The sequence below is a fragment of the Dermacentor albipictus genome, chromosome 1 (genome assembly GCF_038994185.2).
Source record: "Dermacentor albipictus isolate Rhodes 1998 colony chromosome 1, USDA_Dalb.pri_finalv2, whole genome shotgun sequence".
Lineage (NCBI taxonomy): Eukaryota > Metazoa > Arthropoda > Arachnida > Ixodida > Ixodidae > Dermacentor > Dermacentor albipictus.
Window position 1 is genome coordinate 480,776,873 of NC_091821.1, and position 23,870 is coordinate 480,800,742.

The following is a 23,870-nucleotide window of genomic DNA, read 5'->3' on the forward strand; positions in this document are numbered from 1 at the left end:
AGATTATGGAGGCAGAGATACAGCGCATGCTAGAGTTGGGAGTTATTGAGCCCGCTGAGAGTGACTACACGTCACCGCTAATACTCGTAGAAACCCCTAACAAGGACCCTCGTCCGTGTGTTGACTACAGGAAGTTAAATGCGATCACTAGGGATCAGCTGTACCCGATACCCAACATTGAGGAACGAATTGAAAGAGTTAGCGCTGCTAAATACATTTCAACTATAGATCTCGTGCGGGGGTACTGGCAAGTTCCCCTTTCAGAAAGTGCCAGCCGCTATGCCGCATTCATCTCGCCTGTAGGCACTTTTCGCCCTCTCGCACTCAGCTTCGGGCTGAAGAACGCGCCGTTTAGCTTCTCTAAGTTAATGGATATTGTCCTAAAAGACTTGCAGGAGTTCGCCTTACCTTATCTTGATGATGTAGCCATTTTTTCGGACAGCTGGGAACAACACGTATCGCACCTCAAACAGGTGTTCTCACGGTTGAGGGAAGCCGGCTTAACGATGAAAGCGGAAAAGTGTAGGTTTGGTTGTTCGCAGGTTACTTATCTGGGCCATGTTGTTGGTCAGGGCATGAGACGGCCGGCTGAGCTGAAAATAGCTACGATTGGAGATTTTTCTCAGCCGCGCACGAAAACGGACGTTCGTTCATTTTTGGGACTTGTGGGGTACTATCAACGGTACATTCCGAATTACTCGCAATTGGCAAGTCCATTAACAGACGCCCTCCGAAAGGGAGCACCGAGTAACGTACACTGGGATAAGGACAAAGAGAACGCTTTCCAAAGTTTGAAAACGCTATTGGTTTCTCGCCCTGTGCTTCGCGCGCCAGACTACACAAAGGAATTCATAGTTCAATGCGACGCAAGCGACAGAGGTATGGGCGTGGTACTTAGTCAGGTCGCCGACGATAACGAGGAGCATCCTATCCTCTACGCCAGCCGTAAAGTAAATGTAAGAGAGGAAGCCTACAGCGCTTCAGAGAAGGAATGCGCTTGTTTGGTTTGGGCCGCCCAGAAGTTGTCGTGTTACTTGTATGGAGCGAAGTTCATCTTCGAGACCGACCACTGTCCTCTGACGTGGCTCAATCAAATGTCACACAAAAACGGCCGCTTGCTCCGATGGAGCCTCACTCTCCAAGAGTACAACTTCTCCGTTAGATGTAAGAAGGGAAAGTTGCATAGCAATGCGGATGGTTTGAGCAGGCTAATTTGAATTCTGCGTTTGGGGGTCCCGCCTAAATTTTAGGGTTACTAGTGTTAATTTTATTAAGCGAAGAAGATCCCCTCTCATTTAGCAGGATTTCCCTCCATTGATTGCTGAATTTGTCAGCAGGAATTTGCTTCAGAAATTGGCATAGTGAAATGCAGCATTTTTTTTTGTTTCTGCACTTATGTTGTTGTTTTTTTGAAGCCTAGCGAGTCTAAAGTGAAAGCCAATGCACGTCATCTCGGCGCAGAGCCGTGTTGTGGGGTTCATTTTGCAGTTGCCTGTCCTTGTTGGATGTTTTGGGGCGGTGACATCAATGCACAAGTGGTCGCTGCTAGCCAAGACATCAATCCCCCCCTGACCAGCAGCCGTTCTCTTCCTGCCTAGCGGTTGTCAGCGCTAGACAGTCGAGACTTTTCGGGCCATGGAGGCGCTGTCAAGAATGGCGAGTTGCGCAACAAGATTGCCACCTTGCCACCCGATTACGACAAGGGGTGCAAGACGCGCACCTCTCCCTCTCCGTCGCTGCAGCTGCGAGGCGTTCAAAGAACCGACCTTTGCGCTGGAATCCGCCGCCTTCCTCCAGCCCCTTCGACATTGTGACGGGACGAGTTCGGTGTGTGGACAATGATTCCAGAGTTCCCCAACGCGGAGCTGATTTGACACGCCTGGAGAAGCTACCGCGGGAACGCCGTATTTTTGCGCTTCTCACGTTTCGGCAGACGCAAAACAACGAGCGACCCTCGAGCGGCGTCGATACTTTCCGGAACGGCACCCCCTTCAACGCCGTCGCTTGGGCTTCGGAATGTGTGTGCCTTTGTGTCTGTAAACTGATCAGCAGAGCAGCGGCGAGGTGGTGATGAGTAAACGATCAGTCGCCGCGTCGTGGGACCGGCGCATCGAGTGTATAAAAACTGTGGTTGTGCGCATGCTGGACACACTTCTCTTGAGCAGTCATGTTAGACTGGTTCACTTCTCTCATGCAGTCCTGTTGGACTAATACTCTTTTTCTCAAGCAGTCATGTTAGACTGAGTTAATTTCTGTAAATAAACCCTTTTCCCCGTTCTCGATGAGAAGCAGTTCTTCACTTCATCAACGATCTCAGCGTAAATAAGTTGGACGACGGCATGGGCCAGCTACCTTCTAATTCATGCCGTACTCCAATCTTGGCAAAGGACCACGGACGTAGGGATTGAGCCCCCAATCCTGACAGGAGAAAGATGCGGCGTCACGGTTTTATTTTCATCTTCTGAGAAGCTCGCGCGCATGTTCCCGGTCCTATAGGGCGGGACGAGAAAAACCTTCCCCTATTAAATAACACGCCACATGTACACTTAGTTCCGTGTGGGAGGACAGTGGCTTCAATTTTTCCACTCTCGCGTGCAGATGCTATAGTGGTCAGACGAAGGTGCATACGCAACAGACTGAGAGAACACCACGCGCATGTAGAAGCAAGAGTAGGGCCAGGACGTTTTCTGATCACTGCCGCAGATATCAGCGTAACCCGCTTTTCGATCGCACAACTGTCTCATGTAGGTTCAAATGAAAACCTATCAAATTGGTATTTGAGCAATTTTGCATAAAGAAAGAAGGTGATAGCTGCTTAGCATCGCTCCTATTTGTAGCACATTGAAGGAAATGGAGGCTCCCAGAGGATGAGAAGTGCGCAAGTGCGCTTTAAAATACCGCGTTTTATGGCTATTTCCTGTGTAGTCTTGCGCTGTGCAAACTTCAGTTGTAGGCAAGATGGAAGAAGACAGCTATCTGAACGACGTCCAGGAATCAGTCTTTTTTTTTCGTGTTTAGAGTTTTCACCTCTAAGGCTAGGGCGCAACAGAATGGGGGCATCATTTTCTAGTGCGAAAGCACTGAACTTTATGGCGTTATTATCGCCAACGCTGATAAATATGTGCAGATGTTCCGACAAAATCGAAAATTATGTCCAAGGAACCGCGGTATAAGTGCTGGTCATCTAGAAATCGCATTTGTTACTTTCGTCACTGGAAGTATTGCTGGCCAGCCACAAATAAAGAATTTCTGCGGGCACTACGCCAAGGTTTCGGAGCTTTACGGTTGCCCGCAGGTCGACGTGCAGAAAGGCAATTTCTGAGTGTTTCATATATCACGCTGGCAAACTGGCTCTTCGAATTGCGCTTGTCAATGTTATGTAGATCGTGCTTATACTTTTTTTTGTGGGGAAGCTCTTGCCAAGCTCAAGTCAGAGAACGAAGGTTGACTCTATAGCTGTTTATCAGGCATATAGACTGAAATATTCATGGGACAGATTGTCCGAAATGCATGCATCAAATCAATTTTTGCGCAGAGGGAGAGCAACTATTGCTGCCGGGTGCAGCAATTTCTGCGTGGTTAGCATGCATGCTATCCGTGCGCCTCACTTAAAATCTTGATTGTTGTAGCCTAGAGTAACTCGGGAGTTACTTTGTTCTAATGTTTTATTTACGACGACTAGTCTCAAAGTAAATGAGTGTACAGACATTTCCCAGTCCGTGTGACATTACGATCTACATGATAGGTGATAGCTAGGATAAAACTACTACAATTATTTGTGACGAGTACAATGCATCATGAGGCGAACAAAATATTTCTCTGCGGAGCCGCACTGATAAATTAAGGGTGTCCGACACACATACGTAAACGTGCGCACGGCTTCGACAGCACACTACATTTTTTATCGCTGCGTGCGCGCTGGCACTCTATCAAGGTGACGGTGTGACAATTTGCAGCTAACGCACAACACTATCTCGCATGGACACGCAAAGTCTACAAAGTTGCTGGACCGACTAAGACAGTGTACGGTGCTGCTCGGGTGCACTGCTAATCATGGTTCAAGAGGGAGTTTGGTCGGTCGTTCTTAATTGATCATTAAAGTTTTTCTTCACAAATAGCATGCGCAACAGTAAATAAAGAATAGACAGGAGCTGTTAGTGCCACAGAAGAAGTAACATCGCTCGTTGTAAGGGTGTTCGGAGCAAAATACGTGAGCGCAGTGCATCACGCCGCAAGCGTAAGGCAAAAAATGACACCCTCTTGAATAACTCGATGCCAGCGCCGCCTGCAGCCGTTCGAGGCGGTGACACCCTTTACTGGGCCCGCGTTGCACCTCCGGCGTTGCACCTCCGCCATATTGTGTAGGAGCTGTTGAAGCGGCTGTGCATGTGCGTGCATTAGTCAGTGTTGTGCGATCGTGTTGCCTGGAGTTTGTCATTTCCACAGTGCTACGAACGTGCTTGCTTAGCTGGTTTTCGGGCCCGCGACGTGGGATGAAAGGTACTTGACAGTTTTATCCCTAAAAGCACTCTGTCGTGCCCGTTTGCTGTGCCTTTGTGTGACAGCTCAAAAGAAAAATGGCACCAATGTCTTAAATTTCTCGTTTCCCAGAACGCAGCAATAGGTCTACAAAAACCACACACTTAATTATAAATGTAGCCACAAACAACCTCAGAACACAAAGCGCCGCGGAAACGATAGAGTCCATGAGCGACGTAATAAGAACCATTCAAGCCGCTCGCCCAAACGCACATATAACCATAACGACTGTCGCTCCCTGCCTACAAAACAAACACCGCCCACTAATCCACCAGACTAATGCACTCATGAAGCACCATGAGGAGATTAACAAGCTCGAGTCAATAATTTTCAGCTTAAAACACTTCCATAAGAATGTTGGCACGATGCACCACGCAGAAATACACGAAGCACCGCACGAACACCTAGCTTGGGACGGCTTCCACTTAAACCGCAGAGGAATAATGCTAGTTTCCCAAGACATCAAATTCTTTATTAACGACAAGTACAGAAAAACACTATTTAAATCCACCTCAAATACCACCCCTACCGACTCTGCGGAGCGTGCCACAGCGAACAACACAACTGCAACAGTCACCTCAAGAACACAGGGAACACAGACAGTGGAATGTGAAACGAGCCACTGCACAAATGCAACAGTCACCTCGAGAACAGTTGGACCACAGACAGCGGAATGTGAAAAGAGCCACTAGGCACACACTACACCAAAAATGACATCAACCACAGTGCAAACAGACACAACTGCAACAGACAACAGAAAACCCACTACCGAAGTTTTCACAAAGACCCCCGCATGCCTGCCTGCACATGCACAAAGTCAAACTGAAACCGAGCTCGAATTAACCCAGGCATGCGGTAATAAATCGTCCAAGCAGAAAAACACCCCACGCAAATCTACCCACAGAAAGACAAATAAATAAAAGACATCGCAAATCAATAACTCTTCTCTGTCACGAATGACCGAATGCCCGCAGGCTAGAAAACATACCAAAAAACATGCGAGCTACACCTCCCATCTGAAAACCTACACAATCTGCACAGAGAAAAATTCAATTCCTGAAGGTCTAACACTGAAGGCTGTATCAGCTCTAGGAAGACTCCCACCACACCATCCTGCAAACTGGCAAACAACATTGCACAATGCCTCACTTTCACTTTTGAATATCCTCAAGGAATACTGGGAAGAACAAATCGAAAGTTTTAGCCACAGACTTCGGAACATAGCTCTGGCACCAGATAAGAAGAGAGATTTAAAGCATTACGATGAAAAACAGTCTAGAAAATTGGTTCAAAAACAGAGGAAAAAGCAAACTTTAATCAAAAAGCAACCTTCGAGCCAAACAGCCACCACACGCAGACAAGAGGGACCTCGAGTTTCGAAGTACCAGACGTGAAGGAAACATCCACAAAATTAAACCACTCCAATGTTGTAGACATTTCAAAAACATTAAGTAATATATAAATTGGCGTACTCAGCAAGTGCCTAAATGTTTGTCCCACGAACAACACAATAAAAGAATTCGAGCTTCACAAGGACCTCTCAGAATTCTCCCGACGAATGCGTGTCAGACACGTTTTCACAGACACACCAGGCACCGGGACGACACCACTTAGAGCCCAATCCACTTGGACTCCCGAACCAGAACAAGCCATAGAACTTGACATGCCTTAAAACTGTCACTAAAGAAATTATAAGCGAATCCAAGACATCTAAGCGACCTAAAAACATAACTGCGTCGGAGAGTCATATCATTTCAAATCTTAGTTGCCGGAATGACATTGTTATTAAGGAAGCAGATAAGGGTGGAAGTATAGTTATTTGGCCAGTATAAAAATACAAGCACGAGGCTTACAGAAGACTAAACCCAGAACATGACTGTAAGCTAGATAATGATCCGACATTATCCTACACAGTGGCAATTACTAACGGGCTGAAATCACTTTTGGCTGATGTATTCATAACACCGTCAGAATACAAATTTCTTAAACCAAGCAACGAAACTGCCGGGCGCTTCTACCTCCTATCAAAAATACATAAAATTCCATGGACGGAACTACAAACCGCTATTTTCCCAGGTCGCCCGATAATACCAAACAACAACACCCCGATAGAGAACATCTCCTCATTCCTTAACTACTTCCTTGGTGACTTGCCAAAAGCACTTTCGTCATTTCTACAAGATACGTCCGACCTGCAGATAATTATAGAGGACAATAATACTAACGGCACACTACCCCACAACACAATTCTCGGAACACTAGACGTCATGGCCCTGTACACTAACGTTCCAATCCCTGATGGTTTAACTTCGATAAAACAAAGGCTGTCTAAAGACAATGCACAACACTCTACTGAAGTTTACTTGTCCCTCCTTGAATTAGTTCTAACACATAACTACTGCGAATTTGAGGAGAGTTGCTACCTACAAATACATGGTATAAGCATGGGTACGCCTTTTGCACCGACCTACTCGAACATATTTATGGGGATTCTAGAAACAGATTTCCTATCGCGCTGCACTGACAAGCCCCACACCTACCTACGATACATAGACGACATGTTATTGCGAAAGCAATGCTGCTCGAGGTTTCCGCTCTTGGCCGTCATCCCGGAGAATCCACCATTGACCTTTAGTGTGACCTATGTGTGACGTCATACCAGCTGTGGAAAAGCGGGGCCCCAACTCGGCTCGTCGCGATCCTCCCAGCGAATCCTCCATGCTGCAGCTGCGCGCCGCTGCCGCGAGGGGCGCTCGCTGTACGTGACGTCATGCCAGCTGTGGAAAAGCGGCTCCCCCCCCCCCACTCGGCTCGTTGGGATCGTCCCAGCGAATCCTCCACGCGCCGCTGCTCGCTCTACGTGACGTCATGCCAGCTGTGGAAAAGCGGCCCCCCCCCACTCGGCTCGTCGCAGTCGTCCCAGCGAATCCTCCAAGAGCGGGAACAACGTTTAGCTAAACGGCGTGCGTATTATGCAGCCAGGCGAATGCGTTCAACATCTCTTGATCTGGGTGCATCCACAAGTATCATGCATGCTCTCAATGCTGACGCGACTTTGGCGACACCTGATCGCTCGACAGCAAGCCTTATGGATGCTTTAAATGGCGACGAGATTGCATCTACACGTTCGATGAGCAGTATGGAACTCTACAACCTGAACAGAAGATTGCTTTCGCAATCCACTAGGCTTAGCCAAGCTAAGCCTCTGCCAATTTTTTCATAATATGGGGACATGGTCAAGACAGTCTGAATAAATATGTAGCATTTCTAAACTCTTTTCACCAGCAATAAAATTCCCATTAGAATCCTCAACTGAGCGCATGAACTTCCTGGATACAACAATATACATTAACAATGGGGCGCTAAAGACAACGCTGTATAGGAAACCTTTCGTCAAACAACAGTACCTAGAATAAACGAGCCACCATCTCAGACATTGCAAACAAGGCATCTTTAAAGGCCAAGCCACACTACTACGTCGAATTTGCGTTGAAAACCAAGATTACATAGATAGACGCGATCACCTTAAGGAAACCCAATGAAACAGGAACCAACCAAACAGTGACGTTCAAATAGCCTACATTGCTGCAACCAAACTTGATCGAGCCGAGGTCCTCAAGCCCCGCCCGAGGATCACAAGGACAACAACGCCTCTTCATACTACTAAATTCTCGACGCGCCCACAAATGTGAATAACATCCTCAGTAAATACTACCCAATTCTCACCAGCAACCAGAAACATAATAAGATTTTTCCCGACCCGCTCAGAGTACCCTACAGACGCAACACTAACTTTAAACATATTCTTGTGCATGCCAAACTAAGGACAAAGAGGAAGTTGGGAGCCGGTCCCTATGGCCGCCCAGTACAATCTACTAGTACAGTAAAAAGTACAGCGTCGAATTACGCAAACAAGGTAACTTCGGCTTTCACCTGCACATCAAGCAACGTAGTCTACTGTCTAGAATGTGCCGCTTGTAGCAAACAATACATAGGTGAGACTAGACTACAAATTCATACGAGACTCAACGGTCACCGCGCGGACACAAAACACAATTTACCTGAAGCAGTAGCCAAACACTTTAATGAACATGGTCATATATTTGACAAAGCAAGGCTCTATATACTACAAAAAATTTCCGTTCACCTCGCGAAAGGAAATATATGGAATTATACCTCATACACAAATTTTATTGCCTGCACCCGACGGGAAATAATTTGGCACGTGACAACTTAGAATCTTTAAAAGCGGTAACTTAAATCTCAAATTCTCATATCATCAACCAAGACACAAAACACATTATGCCACCAGCTAACCTTAATTCTTAACCTCACCTACTCCTCCATTTCGGGAAAAAATATTTTTCCTGCGTACTACTCAATTTATTATACACTTTCATGTTTTTACGTTTATATCAACTGTACGACCCCCGTTTCCCATGTACACTTACTCTCGCCCGCTTCTGCGCACGTCACCCTCCTATTTGGTATTCCTGTTTTTGTTCCCCCTCTCTTTTCATTTTTAATATATTTTTTGAAACACCCTCACCAACACATTCCGAAGTCCCAGACGTCAATATGCCTTTTTCGGCGCCTCAACCTAGGATATCGCCATTTATGGATACCGCCGTAACGACCCCTACGTGGCGCGACTGGGGCTAATGCCCCTTGAAAGACCATGCGGCTGCCTTCCAGTCACCCCATACATTGCACCGCAGACTCCTTGTCACTAGCTTAACTACTTCAAAATTACTCGACGCATTGCTGCTATAATACTCAAGTCACTCTTTCAACTCAGGCTTTTTTTTTTGGTCTTTTGTGTTACTCGCGCACTGACGACCTGACCGGCTCATCTAATGCCACAATATCATGCCGCCAACGACACCCCTGAATGCTTTCTAACCTCTCGTTTCCCTAACGCCTTCCCATGCCCCCTTCTTTCTTGTTTTTTTTTCTTGTTCTTTCTCTTTTTTTTCTCTTGGTGTCCCCCCCCTGGCTTATTTTTCTCCTTTTATTCCGTTTCTTTTCTCCCCGCCTTCCCACTTTCCCGCTCTTGTCCCCTCGTCTTGAGAACGAAGCTCACAGACGTCATGCGACAACGCTCATTACATCTGAAGTCTCTCCCTTTATAACCAACCGCCACCGATAACACCCGCACGTGACGTCACTGCACTATACCTTTAAAACTAACATGGCAAGGATGACGAGTCATCCTATCGAAACGTTGGCCAGCCTTTCTGAGGCACGTTATCCCTGTCTACAAACTTTATGCCAATTATTGCCTGAGAGGCACTCAAATCAATCGAATGAACTGTATACATTAGCTACCATACTGGACAATCGCCAGCGCGGGCGAGTATTTACCATTAGATGGCAGTAAAGATTTCCACACAGTCAAAAAGAATTAAGCGCACTCCAATACGAGGTCTCTCGTCGCCTCCTTTAGCCCGTTCGAAAGAAGCAGTTTTCTGAACGTAAGTGCGGTGCACAAAACGAAATGAAGGACGCAAATTCCTGCGGCGCACCCCACATTGTGTCGGTCAGAGTACTGAATACATCGGCTCACCTTCAAGTAGGTAAATGGCATGTCCTTCGATATTCCCAGTGAAATTGAGCATCTCTTTACAAACAGTGTCCGAGGTCACCTGCGCAAGAGAAGCAGACCGCAGTGCCCTTTTGACTCGATCAAAAGCTTTACCGAGTACAAACCCTTTAAAAATTGGAAAGCATCGAATTAATAGTTCCGGGAAATATTTCTGAAACGATCATAGATGCACTAAATACAGCGAACACCCATCTTGCTCCGGGAGATAATCACCACAACGAAAGCTATGTTGCAGCATATGTTGGACGTAATAGTTGTGCTGAAACCCGCTAGGTGCAGAGAAGTAATTTATGAAGGGAAAATGATACATCCACCTAAACGTAGCTAAGTGCTACAAAGGAAACCCATACGGGTTCCTCGACCGAAAAGCTTCGCAGTTGAAGAAAAATTCGTCCTGGTCTGGGACTCGAACCCGGGACCACCGCCTTTCCGGGGCAGCCGCTCTACCATCTAAGCTAACCAGGCGGCTAGCAGATGGCAGGCGAAGTCGAATTTATCTGTATTAGAATCTGTTCAGTCAGATTCTGCTATCCGCAAAGAAACCATCCAAACGTTATCTATTGCTGTTGGCAACATGTAGAAATCCCTGTACTTACTAAGCGTTGTCTAGTTAAGCTTTTACTAAACATCGGCACTTACAAATGTGTCGAAAAGGATAACATACCTGATTTTGTGAAGAGTTGCACCGCATAGTCAGAAAAATGCGTCAACTGATTCTTAACAAAATAACCAATGTGTAGGTTACTCATTATTGCAAAATCCCTTAAAAATGTCTTATGCTCATATCGGGAAGTGAAGTGGACGTTTAAAATTGCAGGCATGTCTGTCTAACCAATACAATCAGTAGTCTCAAACACATCAGGTACTAGACACCGTTACCAAATGGCGCAGGACTGCAAATTACCCGTGGTATGAATAATTTCAGTACTCTAACGCCTACAGCTCAGCGTTACCTGCTTTTAAAGAGCGTGATAGGTAATGTGAGTGGGTTATATGTAATCTGGCATAAAAGTCATTGAATGGTGAGTTGTAGTATCACGGTCAAGTAATTATTGATCGTGTGAGGACATTCCCGTTGTTCAGGTATATTTGCCTATGCTCGACTAAAGGAACATATTCGGATCATAAACGCCATTGATTTGGACGCTGTTGCAGGGCTAGCACTGCCACTTCGCCGTCTCGTTTGGATATTCTGCAAGGGGCAGCCATCTAAGCCCAAAGCTGTCGTGAAAACAGAAAATGGAGGCGCACAAAAAATAAATGGTATATTACAACAGTACAACATGTTCTTTATTAAAATTGCGTCTATATATACAGCCGCTCCCATAATACGCATTGCCGATGTTCCGCGCGTATACGTGGAATGAGCCATCTCCGTTCTGTGTGAGCAAGCGCGCTGGCACTGCCCTTAGAAGAATGTACATCGAGTTTCAATTGACTACGCTTAAACATCAGTTTGAGTCTGCGGAAAATCAATTCAACGTCAATTTCTAATAAGTACGCTCGGTAGAGATTCAGTTGCCTTAGGTAAGAAATCATCAGTTGACTCGTACTCGATACGCATTTAATTGGCTAAAGTTAAGAAAGCGTTACCTGAATCAGTCGATACACATTCAAGTGACTAGCAATAACAGAGCATCGATTGCATCACACCCAACACACTTTTCTGGACAAAATGTTGAACGCTTCCAAAACGGGAAAATCGAAAGCCATTCGATTTGCTAGTCCTCAAATGAGAGGAATTCGCTATGATGATGCGCTATAACTGCTATAATTACTATAATTAACCAACTTACATAATTGCCATAATTATAGATTACTATGAACATACAAGCATGCTGCCAACATTTATTGTTTCTTTGGGGAGAACAGACATGACTCTATGTGCACTACATTGTAGGTCGAAACACCGCGGCTATAAAAGTCGGTTGAAAGGTCTTAGGTGTAAGGGAGCGCGAGCAGTGCTTGTATGCTAATATGCCGTGCGTATCTGTCCTGGGCGCCGGGGTTGCGCTGTTGTTTTTGTAGGATGTGTTTCTATGTAAAAGTGCTGCCGGGGGCCGGGTATTAATCTGAATATAAAAACAAACTGCTGCCGAGTTTTCTTTTTTCTGGTTTTGACGACATTACGGAAATTATTTAAGGTCGAACACATGGGACATGGCCGTTTCTCTCTAAGCAGAACAAGTGCCACGGCTATTTTTTAATGAGGCTAGCCGACAAGTCCTTTAGATTGATTCAACAGGTCTTGCTTGTGTATACCAAAAAAGATTTTGCATTAAAAACCATGCCAAGTGCCACGGCTATATATTTTAGTGAGGCTAGCCTGCCAGGCTTTTCGATAGATTCAACAGGCGTTTAGTGGCTATACAAAAAGAGATTCTTCATGAAAATGCGATTCCCAATTTGTTTATTCTCGTGGAAGTTCAATTTACACACAATACAGTATTTGAAGATATTTCTAGAGAAGTTGAAATAAACTTCTGATGAAAATTTCGCAAGTGTGTGCAGCGGGACATGCGTTCTGCGCCGGAGCAGTCACTATATAGTGGTTGCTCCCTCTCGTCTCGGCTATGTCTCCTTGCAATTTGTGTTTGCATGGTTTCGCTATGTTGAACGTTTTCGCAGAACTTACGACTCGTGGGCTATTGTTGCTGCTGCGACTGGCGATCGCCGCGTTGTAGGCGTTGAGGCAGAGATCCTTGGGGGCGACGAGGGAGCGCAGCAGGTGCCAGGCGATGAGCTTCCGCATCGCGAACCGCTTCTCCGGGCGCAGCACGAAACCAGCGACAAGCAGGTGCGAGGTCCCGGTTGCGATTCCGTCCGAAGCGTCGTATTCGACGAGCGCGTGTTTCCGGATGCCTGCCAGCCAGGTTTCTGGAAAGACACCCGTGGTTCCTCAGGTGGTTCCATTTGCCCAATATTCACGTGTTTGGTGGGCGAATGAAGTAATTATTGAAGTTGCTGGCGTTTAAAGTAGCGTAACAGCAAAGTGGGTTATGAGAAATGCTGTATAGTGGAATGCTTAGATTTTTTTTAATCACCTGAGCTAATTTAATTGGTATCCAACGCATAGCGCACCATCGTTCTAGCATTTTCGCCCCCGTCAAAACGTGGCCGCCGCCGTGGCCTGGTTTCAACCTGCGACCTCCCGATCATCAGTGCAACACCCGTTATTGAATACAGCAGCGAGCGCCCACATATTCCCGTACGCTCACCTTCGCAGTTTGTTCGAACTTCGCGAGAATTTGTGTGACTAGCGCTGGCAGCAGCGGCGTCTTGGAGCGTGACCTTCTTTTTCACAGCGCCAAGCACGCTCTTAAGCAGGCCCAATTTCGCGAAGGCTGGCTGTCACCCGTGAACACCAACGGCTCTGACGCTGTACTCACGGTTCGTTCATGTCGTGAAAGCGAAAGCAACACACGTAGCGGTCGTCTGAAAAAAGCAGCTCGCGGGGGGAGGAAGGGGGGTGGGAGGGGGCACTTGCACGAAACCATTTACTGTAAGTTAAACCTACCAATCGCTAAATAAGGTACTTCAGGATCCCAAGCTGGTGCCGCGTTGCGTCCAGCAGCTCCGGTAGACGGGTGCGGCCGAGCATTCAGAGCAACCCTTGTGGGACTTGCTCGCTCATTCGCAAGGGAGGCAAAGCGAAAGCAAACGCCCACCTCCACGGGGCAAACTTTACCAACGGGGAATTCTCGTCCTACTTTTCTGACCCAAGTGCGTCAACTATAACAGAGTCGCAACTTGTCAAGATTGCTGCCGCTGTTGCTTTATCTGCGCGCATTCGTTAGATTTGCCCTGAACCGGGAATGCCAGTGCTTCTTTCGGTGCTGTATTCATCCGTTAGACCTTCTGGGCGATGGAGACTTTCTATGCAGGTTTAGCTTCGGCCGTCACGGCATCCACTTCGTCGCTGAGATGCTCAGGGGTGACCGCGTAAACGCGTCTCACCAATAACACGCATAGCACTCCCTCGTTTGCTGAAATGATCATCGCGTTGAAGTTAGTTGAAGTTCTGATACGTGCTACGTTATGAGTACTGTGCATGCGCCCTCTTTCCACGTACTACTCGTCTCTCTACTATAGAGGCGGAAAACACAATTTCCCGGCTCGGTGCCGTCTCACCAGACCTAGCAGCGTCAAAATAAAGCGCTCAACTCGGTAATAAGGAGAAAATATCGCTAATATTTTCTCATCATGCAGCGTGAGATGTGACTCAGCTGTGGCTGATTTTACTGTTTATTTGCTGCTACGAGGCCAGAAAGCAATTATGAAGGCCGCATCATAGAGAAAGAAATTCAACGAAATGGGACACTCTTCAAAAACTGACAACAGGAAACACGTCACGCCTAGTTTCAACTCCATCCGTACGCGAGCATCAGAAAAAAGAATGTGAAATGAACTTACAGACAACGTTTTATATTTTTATTCTTTCCCACTAAACTAAAATAGTTTTGCGTGTAAATGAACTTGTACTTTGCGACTTATTTTTCTTGCGTTGCCTAGCAGCAAGCTAGCGGCCCGCCAGACGCGCGTGCATACGTCATGCGCCAGACATGCCACAGGAGCGAGCGAGGCCGGCAGCGCATGCGAAGCTCGCGTGCTCGGCGACGTCCCTTCTGTTTTCGATGTAGCCCATGTTTTTTTTTGTTTTGTTTTTTTTGGAGGGGAGGGGGGCTCTCGGCGTTCCCTTGTGTTCCGTCCGCATTTCGACACGGCAGCGCTGCAGTACTGGACTACAGCAAGGTGAGGAATTTTGTTTGACAGTCTCTGACGCACTTCAAGCACATTTAGGCTTACTGCACAAAACTGAACCTATATAGTGGCGCAGTTATCGAAAAACAGCTTCGCGTCCAAGCGTAGTTAAATTGAGGTAACTACTCGTACTGGGAGATGTTTGCAACGCTTTCTATGAGCCCATGCAAGTATTATTATAACCTATTTCGGTAGCTTTTGGGCACGCTCGCCGCACCTGGCTTTGTGCCGAAAAGCATCTCGGCCGTGTGACGCGGTTTCGCGTGTACTGAATCTTGCCGGGACAAGTTTTGACGCTTTCTCTGACGCCAGACATTATAGTAACTGATTTCGCAACTTTTTGGGGCACTTTTCAAGCACAGTGGCCGCGCTCGGCGTAGCGGTGCAGTTCGCGAAAAGTAGTTCGGCTGCGTGCCGCAGTTAGTTTCGCGTGTACTGAATCTTACTGGGAGAAGTTTGTGACGCATTCTCTGACCCAAAAAATTATTGTAATTCATTTCGTAACTTTTTCGGATGCTTTTGAGGCATGCTCGCCGCGCCTGGTGTTGTGAAGCTGTTAGCAAAAAAGCAAACCGGCCGTGTTGAGTTAGTTTTGCTTGTACTGAATTTTAGTGGTACAGGTTTGTGACGCTTTTTATCGCCCTGCAACAACATATACCTTATTTCGGTACTCACGCTTGTCGAAAACGCGACGAGCGGTTGACGAGAGTGATAACACGGGAGTGTGTTGCTTGCGCCAGCAGGACGCGTTAAAGATAACAACGAGGAGCTCAAGAACTTCATATTGCTGTCTTCTGAGCGACTGAAAACAGGCTTGGCACCCACGAATCTGTCTTGAGTGCGACTAGAAGGCATTTTGCGAGCGTGTAACATGGTCTGGCTGAGAGCCTGTGTTGTAGGCAGCTCTGTGTATTTGGCGTACCATCGCGTCGACTGAGGCCAAGTTGTTCTGGAAACGCGCAGTCACCCGTGTATTTGTGCTCTTAAAGTGCAGGAAATAATGCCCGGTAAGGGAGGGATGCTTGAAAATCGGATGTGTTCTTGATTTTACGGCATTGTTTGGGAGGAGTCTATTTGCTACGAAACGTACGTAAAAGTGAACTTATCTGTAATGCCGCTCATTCACCACTTACGCACGTTTCGTCTCTACACGCAATATTCCTGCTGGGTCAATACAGTAAAAGCTCGTTAATTCGAAATCGCTTAATTCGAACCGCCGGTTAATTCGAACTGATGCCCGGGTCCCTGCAAAGCCCTATGTATATCAATGGGCCGGAACGCCCGATAATTCGAACGTACCGGTACTCACGTCGGTTAATTCGAACTAGGAGCCGGCAGCCGACATTGCTTCTCGTAAATAGAAGTCGCCTCGTAACGAGTACAATGCATTGAAATTTTTTTTTAATATGCACAGCGACGAGAATAAATAAGCCAGCGCGCATTTTTGCACGCACGAGGCGAGCCGCCAATTTCCTTGCTGGAGCTTCCGGCGTTGTTGTTGTTACGACTGAGGGAAGGATGAAAAGGAAAGTGCACGGGCCTGCCGATTGGCTCAGGCCGAGCCATCACCGCTGCCGCGTGCAGATAGAGGAGAGTTCAAAGATAAGAGGAAAGAAAGAAAAGAAAAGACGCGCGTCGCAACAACCGCGTACGCCGCAGCGGACGCTGGCAGAAAAAACAGATAAGCGGCCGAAGCCGCGCTCGCTCATCGCTCGCTGCACACCACTCTCCGGCGCATGCCGTAGCAGGTTTTCTCTGACGCGCGGGCGCCGCCGCCGCCGATGCTCCGGAGCAAGCCGTTTCAGGTTTTCGTTGCGCTGCGGCGGCTGCGATAGGTGGAATGCACGAGTAGTCTTGTCGCATTTTGCATGAGCTTGCTCATGCAAAATGCGACGTATGAAGTGAAATGCGACGTATGAAGTGCGTATTCCTCGATGACGATCCCAGATATGGCTATTTTGGCTTCGGCCCTAGCAGCCAAATGCAATGGCCATCTTTTTTTTTTTTTGCCGCCCGCTCGTTAATTCAAACTCCGCTTAATTCGAACAATTTTTCAGTCCCCCACGAGTTCGAATTAACGAGCTTTTACTGTATACCAAAATGATACGTGCTTGTAATTAACTTTTTTTCAGCTGATGACATCCGGTGGAGCTTTGTATGGCAACGACTGCTGCTTACCTGGTGCCACAACTTTGGATGAAAGCACAAGAAGCCCGGAACGAGTATTTATATAGAGCAAAATGAACATTTCATCATTTAAGAAGACGCCTTGCGTTTTCTTTATGAAATTGCACGTGACACAGATTCGGTGCAGGCTTGGAGAGATCGTTCGCAATAATTTTTACTGAATAATAAAACGATTCCGCGCCAAGGCCATGCGTAGTTCAGCAGTAGAAGCGAAAAAAAAATGGCGCGCCGATCAGCGAAGCCGCCGTGGCGTGTACCAACTGGCATTCAAAACGCGCGCGCTAAAACCAAAACCGAGAGATGTTAATAATACCATCCGGCAGTCTGGGCTGGTCTATAGGCGCTGTCACGTCGTTAGGCACTCATGCAAACTACGCGGTGGTAAGCGGTACGAGACACGCATGCAAATTAGGCCTAACGCATTACGGTAACGTGTCACATATTATGCAAAGCTAAATATACTTACTCGCATTCCCTATTTCTCGCCGCGTGGTACTTTCGTTTAAGAAGCGGGCTGGCAAATTCACGAGACGATTGCTGTTGGTTACTCGCGCATAATCTGCTAAACTTGCAGCCTTACTGAACGCTGTGGAAACAAATTTATTTTTCGCTGTATACACTATCGAGCTCAATATGAGCTGCGACATGCGAGCGGTAGCTGCAGCTACGCTCTAAAGGAAAAAAGTTGTGGAGAAGGCAGCTTTACGGGACAAGCCTCACAGCGCCACCGTTCCCCTTTTGAACCCAGCAGGCACTTTCAATAAAAATGTCTTATCTCCCTGTCTCTCGTCATGGCGCTAGCTTCGGAACTCTTGTTTATCTCCATCTTTTCTCTCGCTCTTTTTTTTTTCTAACCACGTTGGAGCGATGGGGACTCGGTGGGCCAGTGTATAATCGCTGCCAGAAGAAAGCAGGTGACGGAGAGCACAGGATATGTGCATTGCTCCAATGGCGACATCCTCTCCACTTTTCTTTTTCTCAACAGCGTCGCCGCACCCAGGCCTCGCGTGTCGCACTTCATATCGAGCTCGATAGTACGCGTGTCCCGAGGTCGCAAAACGATCTTATGGTGGTTATTTCAATGAAAGGTGCGCAGCGTTGTTGGATAAATCCTGAAAAAAGGGGACGCCTGCCCGCACAGGCAAGCACGCGGTTCGCTGCACAGCGCACCAGTTATATTCAGCGAAAAACAATCTGCTGTATATTTCCGAATCAAATTTTGTTGAAAAAAAACGTCTGCCGGAAAAATCAAACGCGAGCACATCGTCCGCACACGTCATTGCTGCGCGCAATGACTCGCAAAACTTCCAATCTGCGGTGACGTGCGGAAGGTGCGATTTTTCGCGTGCGCCGTTAAATTCATTACCCGCCCGTCGAAGCCTAACTGAAATTTTGTGCCTTGTAACGAACCTGCTGCCCAGATATGTGAAAACTGAATTCAACTATGAAAAGGAATCGGTTTAACGACAAAACCACACTGTTTGCTGAGCAATATTGTTCTGTCCTTAGAAGTCGCTAAAGTTTGCTCGAGCTCGGCGACCTTTACTTGGGAACCTTCTAAATAGAATAATCGAGCAACAAATGCCACACAACAGTCAGGCCATACTCTTAGAAGTTTAGGAGTGACAGCAAATTTGGAAAAAAATGTACCGAGCAAGGTTCCAGAATATACAGGGTCTGTCCGGAAAGTAATGTCAGTGAACGTATTCTGACGCGAATGTACGTCGAAGTGCGGTCTCACCGGTTGAAACTGGTAGTGCGGAAATCAAGCTAAGCAGTGTTACATCGTCAGTGTGCTCCGAGCATTGGAGAGTGTAGGACCGGCCTGTACGCGTGAGGGCTGTTTTTTATTCTTGTGCAAGTGAAAATGCAGCGCTCATTAGAACAGAGATTTGCGATCAAGTTTTGCACGAAACTTGGCAAGACCGCTCCAAAAACTGTTACTTTGCTCAAGACTGCTTACAAAGAACACGCCCTGTCAGATCGGCAAGTGTTTGGGTGGCACAGGGCCTTTTTGGAAGGTCGACGACGAGGACCGTGCCGGACGGCCATCTACGACCACCACGGCTGACAATGTGACGCAGCTAAGCGAACGGTTAAACTCAGACCGACGACTAAGCGTTGGTTTAATGGCCGACATGTTAAACATTCCGAAAACTCAAATTCATGAACGATATCTGCATGCGGAAGGTGTGCACAAAAACTGTTCCAGAAGTGCTCGCTGACGACCAAAAGTCACGTCGTGTTGAAACGTGCCAAGAAAACCTCGACATGTGCAAATGTGATCGAAAATTTTTAGACAACGTCATTACAGGTGACGAGACTTGGGTGTCTGAATACGACCCAGAGACCAAAAGGCAATCATCGGAGGGCACACGCACTCGTCCCCTCACCAGAAGAAAGCCAGGATGAGCAAATCAAAAATCAAGATCATGCTGATCGTTTTTTTTTTTTTGACATCCACAGACTGGTTCATCACGAGTGTGTAGAACCTGGAACCGCTGTGAACTCCAAATTTTATGTGGAAGTCCTCAAAAGACTGAAAAGCAGTTTTCAACACATCCAACTGGACATCGCTGATAACTGAAAGTTGCACCCCGATAATGCACCGGCCCACAATGCCTTCATCGTCATCGACTACCTGGTTAAAGCAGGGGTGCCAACAATTCCCCAACCCCCTTACAGCCCAGACTTGGCTCCCCTCGCCTGTTTTCTGTTTCCACGCCTCAAGACACCCCTGAAAGGCAAGCATTTTGGGAGAGTGGACGGGATCAAAGCAGCTTGCACCGCAGCATTATAGGCCATTCCGGAGGAGGACTGTCGCAACGAACTCGAGAGCCGGAAGTCTCGCTGGAGCCGATGTATCGGCGCAAAACAGGGAGCATTTCGAAGATTTAACACACTTGTATCAATAAATTCAATAAATGATTTTTAATGGCCCTGCTGACATTACTTTCAGGACGGACCCTGTACGTTGCTTAGATTACGTTTCTTTTTTTTTTGAGTCGTCAGGATTCTGAGTCTTCCTAAACTAACTTTTCAGCGGAGAGTGTGAACTCCTTTAGTGTGTCCAGATGTCTTCAAACAAGTTACGGTAATTATCATTTTGGTAATTATCATTTGATAACTTGTGTGACGAATTATTATTAGCGTACGCTGCGAATTAACATTTGCTTTGTTTTCTTTCTCTCTTCGCATCTTTCCTTTGCATCTGGAGAACATTTTTAGTGGTAGACGTATTTACGTATGCTCACAAATGCTGTCTATGTTAACGTTTTCCATATCGTGAACCAATCATACCCACCTGCCGGTATCCCGCTCACCGCAGAAATTTCCTCAAGGTTCCATAGGCTGATAAAGGATTGCCACCAATTCATTCCAGTTGGATCGACGACGCTAAGGTACACTTCAGAAGCTGAAACAGAGCAAAAGCAAGCAGGGGTGTTTGATACCAATACTACAAGCTTATCGAGCATTTGCTTCTGGGCGAAGCGTTGCTACTGCATTTGAAGGGAAGCTGAAGAGTTTGTCGAATTCAATAAGACGCTCATATACGGATGCGGGAACCTCATAAACCACGCAGGTAAAATTTCGGGTGGGATTTTTCACTTAGGAGCGACGTAATCACGGGTAAAATTGCACTGTTGCTCCGCCCCCCGTCGAGCGCCACCCGCTGCTGCTGACGCTGACGATGCGGGCGGAGACCGGAAACCACGGCGTAGTGACGTCAGCACTGGTGTTCCGTTTTTTCACAGCCTCCGCAACCGTGCCTGACCGCGCTTGTGTATGCGTGCGTGCCGTCATAATCTGCTTCGCTAGACTCTGCATTCCTTTGTTTGTGTGTATGTAGAATGGTAGTTCAATTGCGCACCATCAATTGAAGTGATGGGCCGATCATGGCGGCGTTCTGTGCAGCCTACGGTTGCACGAACACCAGCGGCCGCGACGGTGTTCCGATGTTCCATTGCTTCCCGCAAGACAAGAAGCTTGTAGCTAAGTGGGAGGCTGCTGTGAATCGAAAGAATTTCAAGCGCTCAGGAAGACCAGTACTGTGCTGTAACCACTTCCGTGACGACGATTACTACCACAGTTTATCAATAATGCGTGAATGAGTGAGTGCACGACTTTCTGCCGGCAGGCTTTCTAAACGCAGCGCGAAAAGGTTGGGGAAACAAACGCACAAAGGCGGGATGGGTGTTGGCGGACAGATGGTAAGTGGTCTTGCGAGACCTTATGTATACACGAACTCGTCCAAACCTGGGTTTTGATTTCCTGTTAGTTCCTTCGTGTTAGCCCACTGAATGGAAGGTATACATGTTTATCTCCCACCCTTGACGCAGGTTTCGTCGCAAACCGCCGTAAATTTTCTATTCGCACGGGTGTAGTTAAACAGCCTACATGCAGCTACCACAACGCAGTTCAAGTGTAAAGTTTGAATGTGTTTGAAGGCTGGCGTACGCCAGGACGCTGCGCTCCCCCTCGCCCACAGAGGGAAACTCGCTCTCCCATGTAGCCGACGGAATTCGCCGCCTTTACGGCTCCGGGTACGAGTAGCATGCGGGTGGTCCTCTGATGAAGGTCACTACACGTGGTACAAGAGCCGGTGAAAATTTTCCCGCATGTAAACCATCCGTGTAGATTGCCGACAGCTGTGGGGCAGCACACAAATGCCGACGATCGCAACACTGCTTACGTTCCACGAGAAGGCATGCAGGAACATAACGGTACAGTTGTTTGCCCAGAAAGGAACTCACTGGATCGCTGAATACAGCTTTGCAAAAAACATACTCGCCAAAGAACATTTCTAACACAAGGAGATGCTAACACTTCGCTTTCGTTCGCGTCGAAAGCACTGCTTGCTACCAGCATCTTTTGCTTCTTGTAGAGGCCGGCTAGGTACATGTAGGGAGCAACGCCGAACTCCTCAGAGAAACGCAAGCTCTCGAAATTTACCATTACCGTCTCACCAAACCACAGCGTCAAACCACCTTGCACCGTGCTTGATGTGTGGCGGTAGCGGTCGGTCCGGATGAACACCATTGTTGACGTCACGAGGCGCCCGACGAATCAAAGGCGGAAACGAGGCGCGCGAGCTGCCCCGCGTCTGCTGCAGCAGTTTTCGTCGAAATATAATCTGTTCGCGTTTCCTTTCGCTCAATTTCGATGCGATATTCGAACTCGGAGGGTTGAAAACCATTACGTACATCTCTTCACTCATTTTTTTTTCTGCAAAACTCTTCAGCTTCCCTTTATGGCTAAAAATTAGGGGGCATTCAAACAGCGAAATTTTCTAACCGACTAGTAATGGTCAAAAAAATTCAACTTCGAATATGGAATCCAATACGGGATACCTTGGGATACCTTGTTTTACGAAGCCCAATCGCTAATAGTAAGGTCCTGATTGTTATTCACCGTCGTTTGTCACTCAAGCGCACGTGTTCTTTTTTTCTCTTTTTTTTCTTTTTTCAGATGCCCACCTTGAGAGCTTGGCGCTAACACACCACTGAAAGAAAAGAAAAATGAAACGTAAAATAGGTTGGCCACTGCTGTCGGCGAAATCCTGGCTCATAGGAGACAAGGAGTTCAGGGGTAATGGGGAAAGTAGTCATTGCGCTAATCACATCTGCGTTCATCACCGATACATTTCCACAATTTCTTCGCGAATGTATTCACTAAAGGGCTCAGATTTGTTCCGGCAGGTTACTCAAGAAAAAAAGAAAAGACAGAGAAAAAGACGTTTCAGGCCCTCTTTAGGCTGCTCTATATACCAGCGTGAAAAATCGTTCTATTGCTTTCACATTATTTCACATTGTTTCACATTAAAATAGAATAAATAAAGGCAAAGGCCGGTGTGAAGGCGAGTTACCAGCGGGCCCTTCTAAATTAGTGTACTCTTGTGTTGTCAAAATTGCGCTATCATATCCAAATGCACTCAATTAGATAAGGATTATAGGGCTATAGCTTAGTGCAGTTTACAAATTATTAAGGGAACGTGCTGCACGTCATGGCAGCAGCTATTACATCTTTTTTTGCAGTGGTGACGCCAATTTGTTTACGTCATTTACGCGCCGCAGAAAATGTCGGTATTTTTGCCGAAGTCAAGCCGCGTGCCGATTGGACAAATAATAAATCACTGTTGGGTGTCTTAAAATTGGCCGTTAGTATCCCATTTAGGTGTGAGCAATGAAAATGACATACACAGGCAAGGCAAGTGTGTTTTTTTTTCTATCCACATCTCGTGGTACCGCACATGCTGCGTTGGTCAAATTCGCGCGATATAGCAAATAAATAGGTCCTAAATAGGCGCCGCGTCCTAGACTCCACTTGTACTGTGCGCGCCATCAATGTTGGGGTCAGTGCATGCGCATCGCTGCCATGCGCGTATACCAGCTGTTTCGCATAACTTGAATGAAACATTAAAGATAGAGTATTACAAAGGATACTGCTAGTCTCCTGTGGTTGTTTGTAGTCATGTTGGGTTACTAAATCTACATTTCCAAGTGAGATTACAATTCAATAAATAGCTGCGCCCAATTATACAATATATTAGGTATATTCTTAAGCCATAATGACATGTGTATTTATCTTTTTCTCCAGGAAAGCCTTCCACCCGCTAACACTTATGCTATCTTCGGCTGGTCGTTGCTGAGCACTTTGGAGCGCTCTCGCGAGCGGCGTTGTCTTCGGCTGGTTGAAAGAGGGTGCCCGCCCTGCGTTCGGCTGGTTCTTCTCGATTGCTCTCCTCTATCTTGGAGCGCTCTGAGGCGCTCTGAGCCCT

The 23,870-nt window shown here is 47.0% G+C and overlaps 1 protein-coding gene across 1 annotated transcript in view; it reads right to left on the minus strand.

Moving 5' to 3' along the window:
• Window positions 1-23,870, minus strand: part of LOC135901467 (uncharacterized) — a 129,809-nt gene that overhangs the window by 53,140 nt on the left and 52,799 nt on the right. Inside the window, exons 7-9 of the mRNA XM_065431277.2 lie at window positions 20,397-20,507; window positions 12,780-13,021; window positions 10,106-10,184 (exon numbers count right to left, since the gene is read on the minus strand). Of these exons, the coding sequence (XP_065287349.1) occupies window positions 10,106-10,184; window positions 12,780-13,021; window positions 20,397-20,507 (432 nt within the window). The remainder of the gene's footprint in view (window positions 1-10,105; window positions 10,185-12,779; window positions 13,022-20,396; window positions 20,508-23,870) is intronic.